The 18,737-nt window shown below is 41.5% G+C and overlaps 1 protein-coding gene across 2 annotated transcripts in view; it reads right to left on the bottom strand.

Annotated features, from left to right (window-relative positions):
* Nucleotides 1-14,530: 14,530 nt before the first annotated feature.
* The window catches only part of LOC143928288 (protein FAM163A-like), a 93,270-nt gene continuing 89,063 nt past the window's right edge, over nt 14,531-18,737 (bottom strand). For both annotated transcript variants that reach the window (XM_077453078.1, XM_077453077.1), the window contains one exon: nt 14,531-18,175. In XM_077453078.1, coding sequence (XP_077309204.1) covers nt 17,870-18,175 — 306 coding nt within the window. In that variant the 3' untranslated portion in view covers nt 14,531-17,869. The remainder of the gene's footprint in view (nt 18,176-18,737) is intronic.

The following is an 18,737-nucleotide window of genomic DNA, read 5'->3' as shown; positions in this document are numbered from 1 at the left end:
CCCTTTGTGTTAGAAATAGAAAGTCTATGCGAGTGTATTTGTTGTAGATAGCTGAAAAATAAGTGTAATCTCTACCCTGGGGGTGCTTGACCCGCCACGACTCCATCAGCGCCATGGAATGCAGCAGAGATCTTATTTTCTTAAGTTTACGATACGAAATTGCGGACTTGCCATCTGAGGTATCCAGAAGGGGGTCCAACGAAATATTGAAATCCCCCCCCAGGAGTACGCACCCCGCGGCAAACCCAGAAAGCTCATCAATCAACCTCTGACAAAAACTCACATGTGCTACATTTGGGAAGTAGACATTCGCCAGCGTGATGGGGAACCCCCCCACCGTTCCCTTGAGGAAGAGGAACCGTCCCTCAGGATATGTCATTTGCTGTGTGAGCTCGAAGCCAGTGTCTCGTCCCAGCAGGATCGAGACCCCTTTAGTTTTCGAGTCAGGGCTAGCCGCATGAAAAGCTTTAGGGAAGCATTGGTTCGTCAGTTTAGGGATCTCACTAGCCCTGAAATGTGTTTCCTGTAAAAACACAAAGGACGGTCTCCCCCTCCCCAAGTGGCGTAGCAGTTGCGACCTTTTTTGTGGAATATTGAGACTACGCACGTTGTGCGAAATCACGGTAGGATTCCCACCCAGAGCAGAGTAAATCATTATGTAGCAGGAAGGGGGGCGAGTAAAGGAGAGAGAAAATGGGAATCAGAAAAAAGAGATGAAGGAGGGGAGCAGGGGGGAAGCCACAGGAGGCAGGGGAAGCAGGGGGGGAGAAGGAAAGAGAGGAGGAAAGAGAGAGGAGGAGAATGTGTAGAGTAAAAAGGTGGAAAGGGGGGAGAAGTAGAAGTAAGGGGGGGCCCACTAACCGACACCAAGGAAGTGGGTCAAGAGAATTGGTAATTAACCTCTGGAGGGCAACCCCCAGGGGTGATTCCTGAGAAGTGGGGCCGTGAATTGACCCACCTAACGACAACCCTAGCAAGCCAGGAAAGTCAGTCAAGGAGCCAATTCACGTTGCCCCTTGTGGGGGTAGTGGGAGTAACACCCAGAACAATGTCAACAGTCCAGATCCCAGACAATCCGGGACAAGTGGTCTGTTTCAAAGTGTCTGCCACTCTCCGCACCCCCCCAGCCCCATGTTTAACATGCTAAAACTTAACCAAATTATAACCTATATATATCACCATAACCATAGTCCCCAGTAATGGGAAAAACCACAATAAAGCCACCATGTGGCACCTGCAATAATCAGTTCAGCTGGCCGCTGCTGCGGGTCACCCGGCTTCTACAAGTGCAGTGCGGCCCACGACATCCGTCTATAAAAGCGTAATGACATGTCTTGTCTCCAAACTCGGTATGCAGAAATCAGGCGACATCAAACCATGGGCCACACTTACGCTGGTGATCAAGTCCTTCTCCGGCATATGTTGGGGTAATGTATCTTTGAAGCCTAACCAGTCAGGGCTGCTCTGTATGGTTGCAAAATTGGAAGAAACAAAAATCGCCTTGAGCCCTTCGTGCTTCCGAACGGTAGGCCACTATGCGGTCTGCAGCTACTCTCATACGGGTAAGTAAGCCTAAAAACAGAACGAACCAACCGTACGAACAAAAAGAAAAGATGCCAGAAACCAAGGGAAAAAAAAAGAGCAAGGGAGTAAAAAAAAATACCCACTGTCAGCGAACGTTAAAACGAAACTTGTATCCGAAGAGTCGACTCAAGGTTCCCGTCTGGTCTTGGCCGTCCCTAAAGACTAAAATTCGGGCAGAGCATCCGTAGCCGAACGAACATTATTCTGGATCCGGATTCATCTGTAGAGCTCTAGGCGCAGAGGAGCGTCTGGGAGTAGCGCTGGAGCCTGGGGTAGGTTGTTTCTGGAACTTCCCCCTTTTGTGCGGGGGCTTAGAGGGGGTAGAATGGGGGGACCCCCGTGAGGATTGGGAAGCAGGTGCATAGTGAAAGTCCCTGTACCAGTCAGGAAGCTCAATCAGGGGTATTTGAATGTCCTGGCAGAAACCTGGTAGATCATCAGGTGTGCGCAAATACAGTTGTCTGCCCGAGGAAGTCACATTCAAAGCAAAGGGGAATTTCCACTTGTAAGGAATATTTTGTCTCCGTAAGGCCTCCAGCAGGGGGCGCAACGCACGTCTGTTGCTCAATGTTATGGGTGAGAGATCCTGGAAAATGGAGATTTCAGTGTCATTAAATGTGATGTGGGCATTGCGCCTTGCTTTCGACATAATTTCCTCTTTCAGTTTAAAGTCCGGGAGGCAGCATATCACATCTCGTGGGGGGGCCGTGTCAGCAGGCCTGGCTCTCAGGGCTCTGTGAGCCCACACAAAGTCAATTGGGGTGTCGGTTTGGCGTTCCAACAGTTCATTAAACACATATTGGAGAGCAGAAGGGATGTTGCTGGGTTCAACCGACTCCGGGATGCCCCGCACCCTAATGTTGTTCCTTCTCCCCCTATTGTCCAAATCCTCCAACTGCCTGTTCATTTCAATGAGATGGGCCGTGTGCGAGTCAGTGATTTTGTCCAGGCGTGCTATAGCTTTGTCTCGGTGAGTGCCAGCCTTCTCAACTCTCTCTAGCTTCTCTGAAATAGACAAAACGTCTGCCTTCAGTTCTGTGATGGCGGATGAAAAAGTGCCCTTAATATCCGCAGCTATTTTCATCATGTCTGTGAGGGTGAGTGGGTGATCCACCTGTGCTTCCCTTACCTCCTCCTCATATGCGGATTGGGAATCCTCGCTGAACTCGTCCTCACCACGAGGCAGCGCCATCTTGGATAGGGCCTTGTTGCGGCGGGGTTGTGTCTTAAAGATGTCCGGGATGCTCCTGGTGCCCGGGGTCGGTGTGGAACGACGGGAGCGGCTTCCAGAGTTGTGGCGGGTGGGTCTGCTCATGATCGCCGGTGGTTACAGTGAATATTGCGCTGTCAGGGCTGAGGGTATAGCGGAGCTCCTCTAGTCTGCTGCCATCCGCTCCGAGCTCCAAGCCACGCCCCCCAACACTTTTATTTACACAGGTCCAGACTGAGCTGTTCCATTTTTTATGCAAAGTATGCTGCATAGGGCTAAAGTGTAAATAGTGGGTGACATAAAACTACAGTAAATAAAACATGAGCAAGTGTTAAAATGTTTCCCTCCTCAGCAATTAGATTCCTTGTTTTATTATAGTTGTGTAGAAAAAAAAGCGAATGAGCTGGTGGACAGGAGGACATTTACCCCCTGGGCCAGTACAGATAGATTATGTTGGGTTAGTGGCCATGAATGGAGATGCTCAAGCATTTGTGGCTATACATTTTTTTTTTATCCAAGTGATCTGCAATTCAATCAAAACAGTTGAATCTGCAAAGCTGGATTTCACCAGAATCGGGCAAAAAAATGATTGATCAATAATACAATCACATTTTGATCAGCTTATGGAAAAGAGATGATGGTGGAAAGAGATGAGATTGATGACTTATGGTTGAAAGATCCAATCATATCTTAATCATCAATCGAAATCCACTTACCAGTGTGTAACATATTGAGGATTGTTGACTATAGATCGATTATCCCAATTGGAAAAAATTGATTGGAAAAAAAAAGTAAATTATTTAAGCGTGTATGGCCATCATTGGACTCAGATCAGGGCAGTCATTACTACATACTGGATATTAGATAGCAATCTGCTCTCTGTGTAGATCTGCATCTGGTAGAGGGAAGTGTTCCAGCACCAAATTACTTTGTGGTTCTAAGGAAGCTGATGCTGGAAGATGTAAAATGGAGCATAAAAATAAACCATTTATTAGGAATACTTATCTTCACCAAACCCACCAATCAATGAGGCACCATAACACACTTTGTATGATGCACTTGCTTTAGCCTACAGAAATCTTTCACTTGTAGGCCAAAGATTTCCCAACCCTTTCCTAGATTCAGACTTTGATTGTAATGAAGGAAACGTAATACCCATTTGGCTGCCATGAGCAACTGTTTTTGTAGTTACCTTTACTCTTGACAAATCACCTTTAGTGGTCAGTGGGCAATAGCTAGTCAAATTCAGGGGAAGTTGCATAAAATAGAATTTAGGAAGTACAGTAAAATCTCAAAGCACCTGTGAGCAGGTCTTTGGGTACTTGCTGAAGACTATCGAGAACTCTGAATAGGGTAAACTCAATTTTCTGGTTTTAGCAAAGTTACAACATTTGCTAGATAGAATTAGAAGTTCACCTATTGGTTTCACTATGTGCCCAGGATTTTCCTTTAAGATGAATCTGTCACTATGCCCATTCAAAGCAACATGAAACATTCTCCTATTAGTCCATCCTTCCGATTTCCCTTATCTTCACAGAGCTCCCTCCCTTCTCTGTATTTCTAGTGAAGTTCAGAGTAGAAAGCCTTGTGTCAGATTCAGGGATACTGACCTTCCTCCTGGCTGCCCCCTTGAGTGCTTGGGCATGATGTCTGATGGCACAGGTGCTGAGCACTGCATCATGGTAGAAAGGGAAGGAAGTCACCTTCTCCGCCTACCTACCTTCTACCTAAACATACCTGGTATTGCAAAGCAGGCAAGAGCTCTTGCAAAGCGCAAACCAAGGTAAGTATCAGCGTAAGTGGGGATCCTATCTAGAGAACCTGTAATTTTTCCTTAAAAAGGCAAAGTGATATTTTTTTCAGTATAAATACATATAGTACATTCATAAAAATTTACTCAGACCCCTTCACCTTTTTCAAGTTTGTTGTGTTGCAGCCTGATACCACAGCTGTTAAAAATATTTTTTTTCTCATTAATTTACACTCAGTTACCCATAATGACAAAATGAATTGAATAAAAAAAATTTATGGAATAAAAATAATTTCAAGAATAGCTGTACAATTTATTAAAAAGTAAAACTGAAATATCACATGTACTCAAAGTGATATTAAACACACACACTGTTTAATTTACGTTGTTTCTTCTTTTTCTGGATGTGGATGATGGCACTGTAATTATTGTAATTGATAAACAGTTGTCACATGACCCCGCTCTTTCTCAGCCTTTCTGCAGGTAAACATAAGCAGGAGGAGCTTCTAGTCCTCAACTACTGGTCACACATTCAAAATGAAAAAAAAAGAAAAAAGCAGCCTTTGGAATACAGAGTAAAAATAAGTAATATCAATAAACTGTTTTAAATTGGTATACAAATATATATTTGAAATTAAATCTTTATTATTTTGTGGAAATAACATGGTGTGTATGGATTTCTGCCAGTCACAGGCTGTGCCACACCCCTCCAGCCTGTGTCTTAGAATAAGAGGGAGGTGAATGGTTTACATCTTGTGGTGAACCCCTTGTATTCACTCTGATGAAGTCTACTCTTGATTGTTGACTTTGACACACATACACCTACCTCCTGGAGAGTGTTCTTGATCTGGCCAACTGTTGTGAAGGGTGTTTTCTTCACAAGGGAAAGAATTTTTTGGTCATCCACCACAATTTGGCCACACCTAATGTTTTTGCTATCCCTCCGATGGGTTTGTTTTGTTTTTTCAGCCTAATGATGGCTTGCTTCACTGATAGTGACAGCTCTTTGGATCTTATATAGAGATTTGACAGCAACAGATTCCAAATGCAAATAGCACACTTGAAAAGAACTCTGGACCTTTTATCTGCTCCTTGTAAATGGGGTAATGAAGGAATAACACATACCAGGCCATGGAACAGCTGAGTAGCCAATTGTCCCATTACTTTTGGGCCCTTAAAAAGTGGGAGGCACATATACAAACTGTTGTAATTCCTACACCGTTCACCTGATTTGGATGGAAATACCCTCAAATTAAAACTGGAAGTCTGCAGTTAAAGCACATCTTGTTCGTTTCATTTAAAATCCATTGTGGTGGTGTATTGAGCAAAAAAGTTTAGAATTGTGTCAATGGCCCAATATTTATGGACCTGACTGTATGCAAGGATTTCAGTGCAGTCATGTTAAAACAATAAAGATTTTAGGTGCCTTTTTGTAACATTTATTTAGCTGATACCCTAGAAACGCACACATATGTATGACATTCACAAGCCCTTGAGCTTACTGCTGCTCATCATTTTGCTTCTTCAAAATAATGTTTTCACCTAGGTTTTAGTAGCATCCTAAAAGAAACTGATACGTTTCAGCAGCAAAATGTGTTCCTTTGTCCTATCAGTGATAACAGCCCAGTATCCATCTTGTCATCCACCAAGCTAAGAGGAAGCAAGGTCAATAAATCTACAGATTAGCCACTTGTATCCAGCTGGGTTTTTTATAATAATACTACAGGGACTTATCATGATGCCTGATCTGCTGCACTGCAAGTTGAAGGCAGTGACAGGCTGTTGGGTTGTAACCAGCTTCCACATCAGTAGGCCAGCAACAGCATTTACCTAAGTGTTTCTTAACCACTTGACCACTGGGCACTTAAACACCCTTAATAACCAGACCAATTTTCAGCTTTCGGTGCTCTCGCATTTTGAATGACAATTACTCAGTCATGCAACACTGGACCTATATGAAATTTTTGTCCTTTTTTTCACACAAATAGAGCTTTCTTTTGGTGGTATTTAATCACCGCTGGGTTTTTTATTTTTTGTGCTATAAAAGAAAAAATACCGAAAATTCTGTAAAAAAATGAATTTTTCTTTGTTTCTGTTAGAAAATTTAGCAGATTAGTAATTTTTTTTTCATAAATTTTGGCCAAAATTTATACCACTACATATCTTTGGTAAAAATAAGTACAAATTGGTGGATATTATTTGGTCTTTGTGAAAGTTATAGAGTCCACAAACTATGGTGCCAATATCTGAAAATTGATCACACCTGAAGTACTGACGGCCTATTTCAATTCTTGAGACCCTAACATGCCAGAAAAGTACAAATACCCCCCAAATAACCCCTTTTTGGAAAGAAGACATTCCAAGGTATTTAGTAAGAGGCATGATGAGTTTTTTGAAGTTGTCATTTTTTCCCACAATTCTTTGAAAAATCAAGATTCTTTTTACTTTTTTTTTTTTTTCACAAAATTGTCATATTATCAGGTTATTTCTCACACACAGCATATGCATACCACAAATTACACCCCAAAACACATTCTGCTATTACTCCCGAGTACGGCGATACCACATGTGTGAGACTTTTACACAGTGTGGCCACATACAGAGGCCCAACATGCATGGAGCGCCATCAGGCGTTCTGGAGCACCCAGGACAATTCTGACATTTCTCTCCTACATGTAAAAATCATCATTTATTTGCTAGAAAATTACATAGAACTCCAAAACATTATATATGTTTTTTTAGCAAACACCCTGGAGAATACAATGGTGGTCTTTGCAACTTTTTATCTCGCACGGTATTTGCGCAGTAATTTTTCGAATGCTTTTTTTTGGAAAAAAAACAGTTTTGTGCTTAAAAAAAAAAAAACAGTAAAGTTAGCCCAATTTTTGCATAATGTGAAAGATGAAGTTATGCTGAGTAAATAGATACCTAATATGTCACTCTTCAAAATTGCACACGCTCGTGGAATGGCGCCAAACGTCGCTACTTAAAAATCCCCATAGGCGACGATTAAATTTTTTTTTGAGTTACAGAGGAGGTCTAGGGCTAGAATTATTGCTCTCGCTCTAACGTTCGCAGCGATACCTCACATGTGTGGTTTGAACACCATTTTCATATGTGGGTGGGACTTACGTATGCGTTCGCTTCTGCATGCGAGCACATGGGGACAGGGGCGCTTTTAAAAAAAACATTTTTTTTATTGTTCATTTTACTTTATTTATTTTAGTTTGACATTTTTTTCCCCAAAAATAATTTTTTTGATCACTTTTATTCCTATTACAAGGAATGTAAACATCCCTTGTAATAGGAATATGGCATGACAGGTCCTCTTTACAGTGAGATGTGGGGTCAATAAGACCCTGCATCTCACCTCTAAGCTGGGAAGCCTGAAAAAAAAAAAAAGATTCTGGGCGGAGGGAGGGGGGGGGGGGGGGGGGATTGTCTATGGCTGGGTATTGCAGGGTATCACCGACTATGGCTGGGTATCTCAGAGTATGGCTGGGTATCTCAGAGTATGGCGTTGCAGAGTACTGCGTTGCAGAGCATTGCAGGGTATTGGCGGGTGTTGCAGAGCATTGCAGAGTGTTGCAGGGTATTGGCGGGTGTTGCAGAGCATTGCAGAGTGTTGCAGGGTATTGGCGGGTGTTGCGGAGTGTTGCAGGGTGTTGCAGAGTGTTGCAGAGTGTTGTGGAGTGTTGCAGAGTGTTGTGGAGTGTTACAGAGTGTTGCAAGGTGTTGCAGAGTGTTGCAAGGTGTTGCAGAGTGTTGCAAGGTGTTGCAGGGCGTTGCGGAGTGTTGCAGGGCATTGCGGAGTGTTGCAGGGCATTGCGGAGTGTTGCAGGGCATTGCGGAGTGTTGCAGGGCATTGCGGAGTATTGCAGGGTATTGCGGAGTGTTGCAGAGTGTTGCGGAGTGTTGCAGGGCGTTGCAGGGCGTTGCAGAGTGTTGCAGGGCATTGCAGAGTGTTGCAGGGCATTGCAGAGTAATGCAGAGTAATGGCAGGGTATTGCAGAGTAATGCAGGGAATCCGGGGTTAATTTTCGGTGAGCAGCGATGTGGGCACTGCAGATGCAGCCCACATCGCTGCTGACACCGATCTCTTCCCCCTCCGCTGTACCGATCGGTACAGAGAGGGGGAGGGAGGAACCGGCATCATAACATGACGCCGGCTTGTTTACAAGTGTTCACTCCTTCATTTGACGGAGCGATCACGTGGTAAACGGCCGCGATGAGCGGCCGTTTACCGTGATTTGTGATGCGCCGGGTCCACTGGACCCAGCAGTCACGGATGCTCTCGTGTGCGCGCCCCAGGGGGCGCGCGAGAGCAGAATTCTGGGAGGCCGTTAATTAACGGTCTCTCAGAGTTAAACAACCGCCCTGAAGCCGTTAATCGGCAATGGGCGGTTGTTAAGTGGTTAAAGATAGAATAGCATTAAAAAGCATACTACATGAAGAAACTCTGGCAAATACAGTTAATTTGCTGCCATAAATGCAAACAGCATAATTTCTAGCTAGGCTGTGCACTGGCACATAGAAGGATGCATTAGAATGATTATGCCAAATCGATATGGGAAAATGAGCATGAAAGTATCCAGGCAGTAAACACCCAAGTGATACAGATGCTAATACTTCGAAACTGTCTTAGCATCACGTTAATTCAACTGAATAAGTTGAATTCCTGAGTAAAAATACACAAATTTCAAGTATCAAAGTTATTTCTGTGAAAATCTCAGTTATCCTTTCAATATTCCTTTCCTTTCTGGTATAGAAACAGGAAACAACAGCCACATTGTGTGTGCTACTCTACGGTCCTTGGATGTGTACTGAGGAGAGCCTGGTACAATAGTTCATCTCACTTGAAAGACTCTTTTTAAACATTTATTAGTTAGGAGTATCAAGTACTCCAATGCATTTGGGGGGGGGGGGGGGGGGGTTTCCAAAAGCCATCTTCCTTTAGTGCCATCAGGAGATGTTTGTCTTCAAGTCTTAGCAGAGGTCCCCTGGTGCATTTTGTCGTGATTTTATTAACATTGACTGCTCAAACCCTGAAGAAGGGAAAGGCTTTTACCCCCTGAATATTGTTGGCTGTATTTGATGCTCTTAACCAGTAAATGTTTCATAAAGTCCTTCAAGTGAGATTAACTTTTGTATCATGCATTCCTCAGTATGTTTTCAAGAATTTACCGTCTGGTGAGCGCTTCCTTTGTTGCTAACAGAGAGATAGCTGCCTAGAACCAAAATAGGGTTCACCTATTATACAGTGGGGAAAATAATTATTTGATCTCCTGCAGATTTTGTGAATTTGCCCACATACGAAGAAACGAAAGGTCTATAATTGTTATCATAGGTGTATTTTAAATGATAGAGACAGAATATCAACCAAAAGTCCAGAAAAACACAATAAAAAAAAATAAGTATTTGATCCTCTACCAAACAATAATTCTGGCTCCCAAAGACTGGCTAGTATGTGCTCATGTGGTAAACAGATTAGTCCTGTTAATTTAAGAAGATGCTCCTAACGACAACTTGTTATGTGTATAAAAGACACCTGTCCACAGAATCTCTTCCATTCAAACCTCTCCATCATGGGCAAGACCAAAGAGCTGTCAAAGAACATCAGGAACAAGATTAGACCTGCACAAGGCTGGAATGAGCTACAAGACCATCAGCAAGAAGCTTGGTGAGGAGACAACTGTTGGAACGATTATTTGCAAATGGAAGAAATACAAAATAACCATCAATCACCCTCGGTCTGGAGCTCCATACATCTAAATGATTTAGAGAAGGATTGGGAGAAAGTGCTGTGATCAGGTTAGACCAAAATTGAGCTTTTTGGCATTAACTCGACTTGCTGTGTTTGGAAGAAGAAAAATGCTGACCCTAAGAACACCATCTATACAGTCAAGCATGGAGGTGGAAACCTTATGCTTTGGGGCGGTCTCTCTGCTAATGGTAAAGGCTGACTTTGCCGCATTGAGGGGCCAATGGACAGTGCCCTGTATTGTAAAATCTTGGATGAGAACCTTCTTCCCTCAGCCAGAACACTGAAGATGGGTGGTGGATGGGTCCACCGAGGCAACAAAGGAGTGGCTCAAGAAGAAGCACATTAAGATCATAGAGAGCTTAGCCAGTCTCCAAACCTTAAACTTATAGAAAATGTATGGACAGAGCTGAAACTTTGAGTTGCCATGCAACAGGCAAGAAGCCTTAAAGATTTGGATCTGTAAAGAAGAGTGGACCAAAATCCCTCCTGCAATCTATGCAAACCTGATAACCAACTACAAGAAATGTCTTATCTCTGTGCTTGCCAACAAGGGTTTCTCCACCAAGTCATGTTTTTCTTAGGGATCAAATACTTATTTTACTCGCTGAACTGCAATTCAATTTATAACATTTGTATTGTGTTTTTTTCCTGGATTTTTGGTTGATATTGTGTCTCTATCATTTAAAATACACCTACGATGGAAATTATAGACCCTTAATTTCTTTGTATGTGGGCAAACTTATAAAATCTGCAGGTGATCAAATAATTATTTTCCCCACTGTATATTTCATGCATGGATCTGAAAAAAATCAGTTTATGTTACAGCAAATTCCTTGAAACTAACTTTCCCATTTGGTCCAGTGCTATCACACACACACACACACACACACACACACACACACACACACACACACACACACACACACACACACACACACACATCAGACACTGTGATCCTGGAAAATTAGAGGGAACATTTAGTCTGCATGGCAGTAAGGAGGTCTGAACAAGTCTAAGCAGATATTTCACCGACTGCCTGTCTGTATGGACATTTTAATCTGTAGAATAAGTCAGAGATATGACTCAGCAAAAGGTCAGACAGTGGCTTTGCTTTATTATATTATCACATTTCTTTTTTCTGGAAGGGTCCATGCACACTGTCTTAAAAATAAAAATGTTGCTTCTAGAGGAGTTTAGTGTTTTCCCTGTAGAAGCAGCTAATGCTATCCTATGTGTCCATGTACATTAGAACATTTAGAGGCATTTTTTTAAGCTCAGCATTTAGAGGCCGAAAAAAACCCCTACTGGTTTGCATTTTTGAGAGCAGTTTTCTGGGAGGAAAGAAAAAAAGCGAAACACTTGTACAAAAACATTTTATGTGAGAGTTGTTTTCTCACAAAAGAACTGATGTTTTCTTAAAGCTCAATGTGGATGGACCCTAAAGGTGACCTTAGATATTGGTTGAATGTACAGGCACAATCTGAACAGAGGAAGAGCTTTTTTTTCTAGCTCTGGCATCTTCTGAGTGGCATTTGTGTTATGGAGATAAAACTCAAATAAAAAAGCACGTAGAACTGACTAAAACAAATCTTCAAGGTCGTACCTACATAAAGCAGATGTAAACACTAACAAAGCAACATTTTGTTTGCTGAAGCACAATGTATCAAACAATTTCCAGTTTTTAAAATCTAATTTTGGTTTTCCATTTTTTTGAATCTCAGTGCTGCTTTTAACCTGGAGTCTCTTGCCAGCCACTTCCAATCTACACACACTCCAGGGATGGCTACGTGGTATTTCTTCAAGTAGGTTTCTGGATGGAAATAACAGTCCCCACAAAATTTATGTTGAAACAGACAAGCACAACTTGGAGTCACTGATAGATCATTGTCACCCCATAACAGGATGTGCCTGAACTTTTATAGCAGGATCACCGGGTGTTATTTTAATAAAAAAAAAATTGCAGAAATATACTGAAAAGTACTTCTGCCAAGGGCTGCAAAGAAGTAGTACCATGGGACACAAATGTCACCAGTTTGACAAGATTGCTAAGGAGGCTGGAAGGGAAGAGAAAGCACTTCTATCTTGGAGGAACCAACAAAAATGGAGCATAGTTTGAAAGTCTGTATAATCGATATTCCTTTCACTTCTTGTTCAGTCACTAGAGCAGAAGCGGGGAAGGGATAGAACCTTTTTCAGGGTTTTACTGCTTTTTGTATACTTTTTAGGGAGATTTCCACTGTTCATTTTTTTTGATCAGCCCATGGCTTCAAGCAGCTGATTAACAAAAGTTTTCCAACAGCCCTGTTCCAAAGAAGTCGATTGTTAGATTGACTTCCGTTGAGTGGCAATGGTCATAGATCGACCGAAATTAGACCAGTCTCCGCTGAACTTTGGCCATCCTAAGCTTGTGGTCATCATTTAACTGTACCGTGAACAATAAAACCAGAAATTAAGGAAAATTATATTGACAGTTTTATTTATTTTGATATAAAAGTCCATATAATAATAACAATAATGTTCTCATTTTACTTATTTGGCAAGTTCTGTAACAATAGTATTCATATCATATGTCCTCATTATTCCTTTTCTAAGCATGAGGGCAACAAAATTGTTTCATGAACTTAAAATATGGGAATTATTTCTGTTTAGTTATCCTTTGTAACATATTTGAAATGTGGGCTTAAAACTAAATAGAGATTCAAGTGATAAATTGATCCCGGTGGATCAATAATGTTTATAGATTGATCATACTTTACAACATTTTAAACTAAAGGCAAAACAGTTTTACTAACAAGGTCTAATGTCGAGTACACAGCAGCTTCTGCTTACCCAAAAATGATTATAACCATGCCAGCTCTTTTGGAGTAATCTAAAGTTGGGTGGAAACTAGTAAAGCCAGTGGAATCCCTGAAATAATTCGGGACACCCGCACCTCAGCCACAACAGTTACCCCAGGCAATGCGCGGGCAGTCGGCTAGCTTCACCTGCTTCTCATGTCCTCGTGGCAGCCAGCGTAGCTTCTACTTTTGGTCAATCGGAAAATGGGTCTATTTGGCTGGGAGGAGAATTAGCTAGTGTCACACAACTGGGTGGGCCTGGAGTGCAGTGCTTTGCGCCCCAAGCCCACCCTATTTTAAAACCTATTAGAGCCACTGGCTCTAATCATGTGCTAAAAAAAAAATCAACCACCCCATTGGAAACCATGCATCTGGCACCCCGAATATAGATTAGGGGGCCGGACGCCTGGATGGGGAGGCGGTGTCTGTGCGCCCCTAATAGATGGGCTGCCATTGCAATTCACTGGAGGTCAGTGGAAGGAATGCCCCTTACATTGGTGGTCATTGGGAAGAATGGTCCTTACACTAGTGCTCAATGAGAAGATTTCCTCATATTGGTAGTCAGTGGAAAGAATGTTTGTTACATTGGTGGTCAATGGGAGGAATACCACCCTTACAGACAGCTAAAAAAGGTCCTTAGTGTCTTATCACTGGCTCTACCAAGTAGAGTTGGCCCCAGGCACAACCTAATGTGAGGTCAGTCAGACACAGCTCAATGAACCCCTAGCCTCTTCTGGAGGGAACCTTAGTTGAGAATGACTGCCTTAGATGTACAAAATGGGTTTCATTTGGACCCTGAATGGTTTATGAAAGTCCATTTCATACTGAATAAAATTGGTCTTCTTAGAGAATAGATATTTTCCCTTAAATTAAGTGTTTTATCCATCACTCATTACAAAAAAACTAATAAAAAAACATTAAATTAACCCATGACTAACTATTGCAAGTACTCAAATGATAATAAAAAAGCAACATCAAAGTTGAGAATGCTGACACCATATTCCACTTTTTAATATGATTTCCTGTTTTCCCAAATAATAATGCTTATGTCCGTATTATATGAACCATAAAGCAGATCAAAATCTTAACAGGATGACATTTAGTTTGCAAAAGCACTGTGTATCATAAACAGATCCCATGGTACTTTTTTTCAATAAAATAATGTTTTTACCTTTATTCATCCTATTTTGCATCTTATGAGGCTGATGGTATTTTCCAGCCCCTTGCTGTGTACATGCACTTGCTCCAGTGCTGTATGTGGACCATGCCTATGCAACATGTGGCAACAAGGCCTTCCGGAGCCTCCACTGAATGTAACAGGCTGACAACTCATGAGCACAATTGTCATGCTATAGCAAGAAGTGCCCGAATAAATACCTTCACAGTAGGATCACAAGGTATTATTTTAATTAAAGCATTCTTCTTTAAAAACAATCAAAATTACTTTTGGAATTACATTAACATGTTAAAATGTATAAAAGGCTTTAGTGATTGGGTTTGGATATACTTTTGAGAACAGCTGAAAAATACATTTAGTTGGGCTGGAATGGCACATCTTATACATTTAAAGAGGTTTTCATAACCCAAGTTGGGTCCTCAATTTCTTTTGTTTAGTCAATTCCAGTCTTGTCTGGAGGAAAAAGAGACTTCGTTACAGCAGAATAATTAGAACATTGTAATTGTACTTTTGCGGCCAAATTGGGATAACGCCTACTTTATATTTGTTACATGTTCCCATTCACGTAGCATAACTTAAATAATATTCAAAAAATACTGCTTACCTTTCAGAATTTAGAAAAGTAGGGTGGGGGTGGGGGTAGGTGGGATGAGAGGAGGGGGCCGTTAGAGCAGCAGCAATATCAACTGGATTGAGATATGAACAAAATGGATCCTGGCAGTAGGGCTCCAAGAGGAATTCATTGTAATCTGGGGCAGGAACTTGTCAACCAAGGGCTGCCAAATGCATGTCATGCAAAGTAGTATCAATCTTAGCATGCATCATCCCTTGAGTAACCCTATGTTTGGTAGCAAGGGTATAACATTTTCAAGATCTGGCACTTGTTTGATTAGCAGCTGTAGCATTTTGGAGCAGGAATTTAAATTGGTTCTTGGTCAGCTCCAATGAGCTACTGTTCAACAGAGCAATCTGAGGGTCTGGTTGGATGGTAATACCAAATATTTGAGAGAGGTTTTGGAAAACTTTGCACCAGGCGGACCGTATCAGTGGGCAGGTCCACCAGATATAAAGGTATGAACCTTGCGAGCCTCCTGGTGGCTTCAGTGATCTGTTGTAGTGATGGCTGCTACTTCCGGGTTCCACCTCTGTCCTGAGCTCAGCCGAGTGGTCATCCATCTACAGCGGGGATCCTCTGTACCTGTTACATACCTAGAGTCCCTGATAGTTTTGTAAGTGCATTATACAATGTTGTTTTTACATGTCAAATAAACTCCATTCCTACACCATATGACTTTTTGGTGCCCTTCTCTCCTCCCTCTTCTTATAAAGCTTAGAGATCACCCCTTTTGTGCACGGATCAGCTGTAAATAAATTCTCAAACACGGTCATTCGGTCAATGTGATTAGATTGTCATGGCTAAAAATTGCCAGATAATGTAGTCTCGCTAGACATAAGTGAGACCAACGATGAAAAGTAGATAGGGAAACAAATGCTGGAGAAGAAAGAAAGCATTGGGTTATGTGAAGATAACAGTTCTGACGTGCATTTTTACCCTGTCCCAAAAAGCTAAGTGGTGATTGGATTCGTAGGCAATCCCCAGACCATATCCATACTGTGCTGGCAGATCTCAATTAAGAGTTGTAAACTAGATGTCCCCATTCTGTCCCTCTGACATAGCTTGCCCATGTATAATTCTGCTCCAAAGAAACAACTAGAAAGGTAAGAAATGTTTTTTTGTTGTGTGAATGGAAACACATAAGAAACAATGTGGGCTTCAAATTTGACTGCAAAAAAGTAAATACATTTAAAGTCCCGTGCCACACTAGCAAACCTGTTGCTGGCAAATTTGCCAACTGTGGAGAATAGAGAACATGCACCTGTACCTACGGTATTTCTGCCTCACTGGGCAATCTAGGGGGAGCCCTTCTATCATTGATCAGATGTGAGTAAACTTCTGCAGCTTTTGTCCAAAAAGGGAGTTAAAGCAGAGTTCCACCCAAAAGTGGAATTCCGCTCATTGTACTCCTCCCCCTTCCGGTGCCACGTTTGGCACCTTTCGGGGGGACAGATACCTGTCTTTTACAGGTATGCTTTCCACAATTCCGGGAGCCTCAGCTGTGGGTATTGACGTCACAATGAAGGCAAAAGGCTACACTGCTGGTCTCTTTAATCACAATGGAGGTGGCATGCTTCCGACAGCTGATGAAACATCAGCTGCGGTGCCGACATCGCTGGACTCCAGGAAAGGTAAGTGTTCGATTATTAAAAGTCAGCAGCTGCAGTATGTGCAGCTGCTGGCTTTTAATTTTTGCAGCGGTGGGCAGACCTCCGCTTTAAGCCATAGGAATTTTCTTTTCAGCAATCCTTTCAGTGTCAGGATTAGTAAAGTCACATGGCCTAAAAAGCATTACAAGGAATAATTAATTACATTGCATACCTGACTGCAAGTCTTTGATGAAAGCAGCTATTGTCTGGCCCCTGACCACAAAACAGTGCACTGGAGCTTGGCAGTTTCTTGGTGGGGTATGTGTTGTGATCAAATATTCATTTTTACAGGCAAGGCAGGTGTAGCATATTCTTCAGTTTTCTTAATGTTGTAAAAATTTGAAAGAATAAAAAATAAAATACCTGTAAAATCTCTCTGGAACCCACAATTTAGGTGTTGGACTATGAAAGGACAAACTTGGTATTTTGCTGTAAGAGTCCTGTTTTATCTGTGACAACGGTTCTGCTGATCCTACAGGTTATTACTGCCTTCTCCATGCATTAATCAGAAGCAGGGTTTCCATTTACATTTATATTGGTAAATTGCTTTTTTACTTCAGAAGCGGGAAACACATGCTTTCAGTCAGTCAAGTTTCACTTAAGTTCATGTCTTAATTTGGAAGCACAGCATTAAATAAAATTTGCTAACAAACTCAACATGGAATGCAAAGTACCAACCATTTCTCCTAAATTTTGTCAAAAGACAGTCTAAACCTCTTGATAAACCTGAATCCAAACTTTACTAATCGCTGATCCTAAATAGAAAAAAAAATGTTTTCCAATGCCAAGAAGACATTACTTACCTCCCAATACCCTTTTCAATCAGTTATATAAGCCTAAGCAAACATATGTTGAAAATGCCCTACAATAAATATATATTTATATATATAATATTACTGTGATAAATTAAGTTTTAAAAATTCATACAGTTCCTTTTTCTACAATTCAATGTTTTGTTTCAGGACAAAATAAAACTTTCCTGACATAATACTGGAATAAAAGTTACTTGTTCACATAAAGTAGGAATCTCCAAATGCCAGACACATCAAATCCTATTCTTCCATGTGACCAACAAGGAGATGTACGTTAGTCCTCTCTATAGCTAACATGATGTGAAAGTATTCAGATCATACCTACAGGTCGTATACAAGTTCTTAGACCTGGAAGGTTCATGGAATGACCTTCAAAATGGCCAGTCACTGTGTGACCACAGAGGTGGTGTGATATCCTTGAAACGGTTAAAATGCAAACGCATTCCACAAAAGAGTGGCTACCTCTCAGGTCATACTTGGGTACTGAGAGCCTGTAGCCCTCTAGAAAGATTTGGAGTGCCCATCACAAGTAAGGGTCCAGCCTCTGCATAGTGAGTTGGAGTGAAGGAATCTCTCTCTCTTCCATTGCACATGGTATCTGCAGTCCGTATGATATAAGGGGAGCCGTATGGAGAGTAAGCTGGTGCCACATAAGGAGGAAACATTCCATCAAGATGAGCAGGGGAGCAGTCATGGCAAGGAAAGTGGGAGTGAGGGTGGTGACCTGGATCCTCTTCTGCCTCACCACGCAGCTCATCTTTTTTACAGCAGTAATACTACAATAAGAAAAAAAATAACAAAATTATTATTTTACCTTAGACCTTGTATTGGAGGCTTTTATGGAACTTTCTGCATACAGGCAGTATGTTACTTATTGTAAATAAACACAAATTTTATTTTCTAACCTGAAAAATAAAAAAATGGCTTTAAATTGGTCAAGCACCCATTTTTATAAGACTTAAAAGGCTCATACTACACTATAAATCAGGCATGATGTAATGATTAGAGGAGCAAATTGTCCGAGGTGAAAGAGTTCCAGTATCTTCTGCTGATTGTAAAGGACCATCCTTTTAAACTAAATTTGGTGTGTATCTACCACAGGGTGGTCCTGGGGATACACCATAGAAAAACCCGCGTGCCACGTCCTTTATGTAGTCTTTTAAAAAAAAAAAAAAGGAGAAAGGAGGGAGAGAAACACAAAAAAACCTCAACAAAAATTGTTGATTATGTTGGACTTTTTAGGCATAAGTGTATATATATATATATATATATATATATATATAAATAAATAAATAAAAAAGGGGGGAGGAAAAAAGAATTTTGAATAAAAATATTTTA

This window comes from Lithobates pipiens, unplaced genomic scaffold, assembly GCF_037356315.1.
Source record: "Lithobates pipiens isolate NorthernLeopardFrog02 unplaced genomic scaffold, aLitPip1_a1.2 Scaffold_23, whole genome shotgun sequence".
Classification (NCBI taxonomy): domain Eukaryota; kingdom Metazoa; phylum Chordata; class Amphibia; order Anura; family Ranidae; genus Lithobates; species Lithobates pipiens.
Note: the sequence above shows the minus strand (reverse complement) of the source record. Positions and strands in the feature narration are given on the sequence as shown.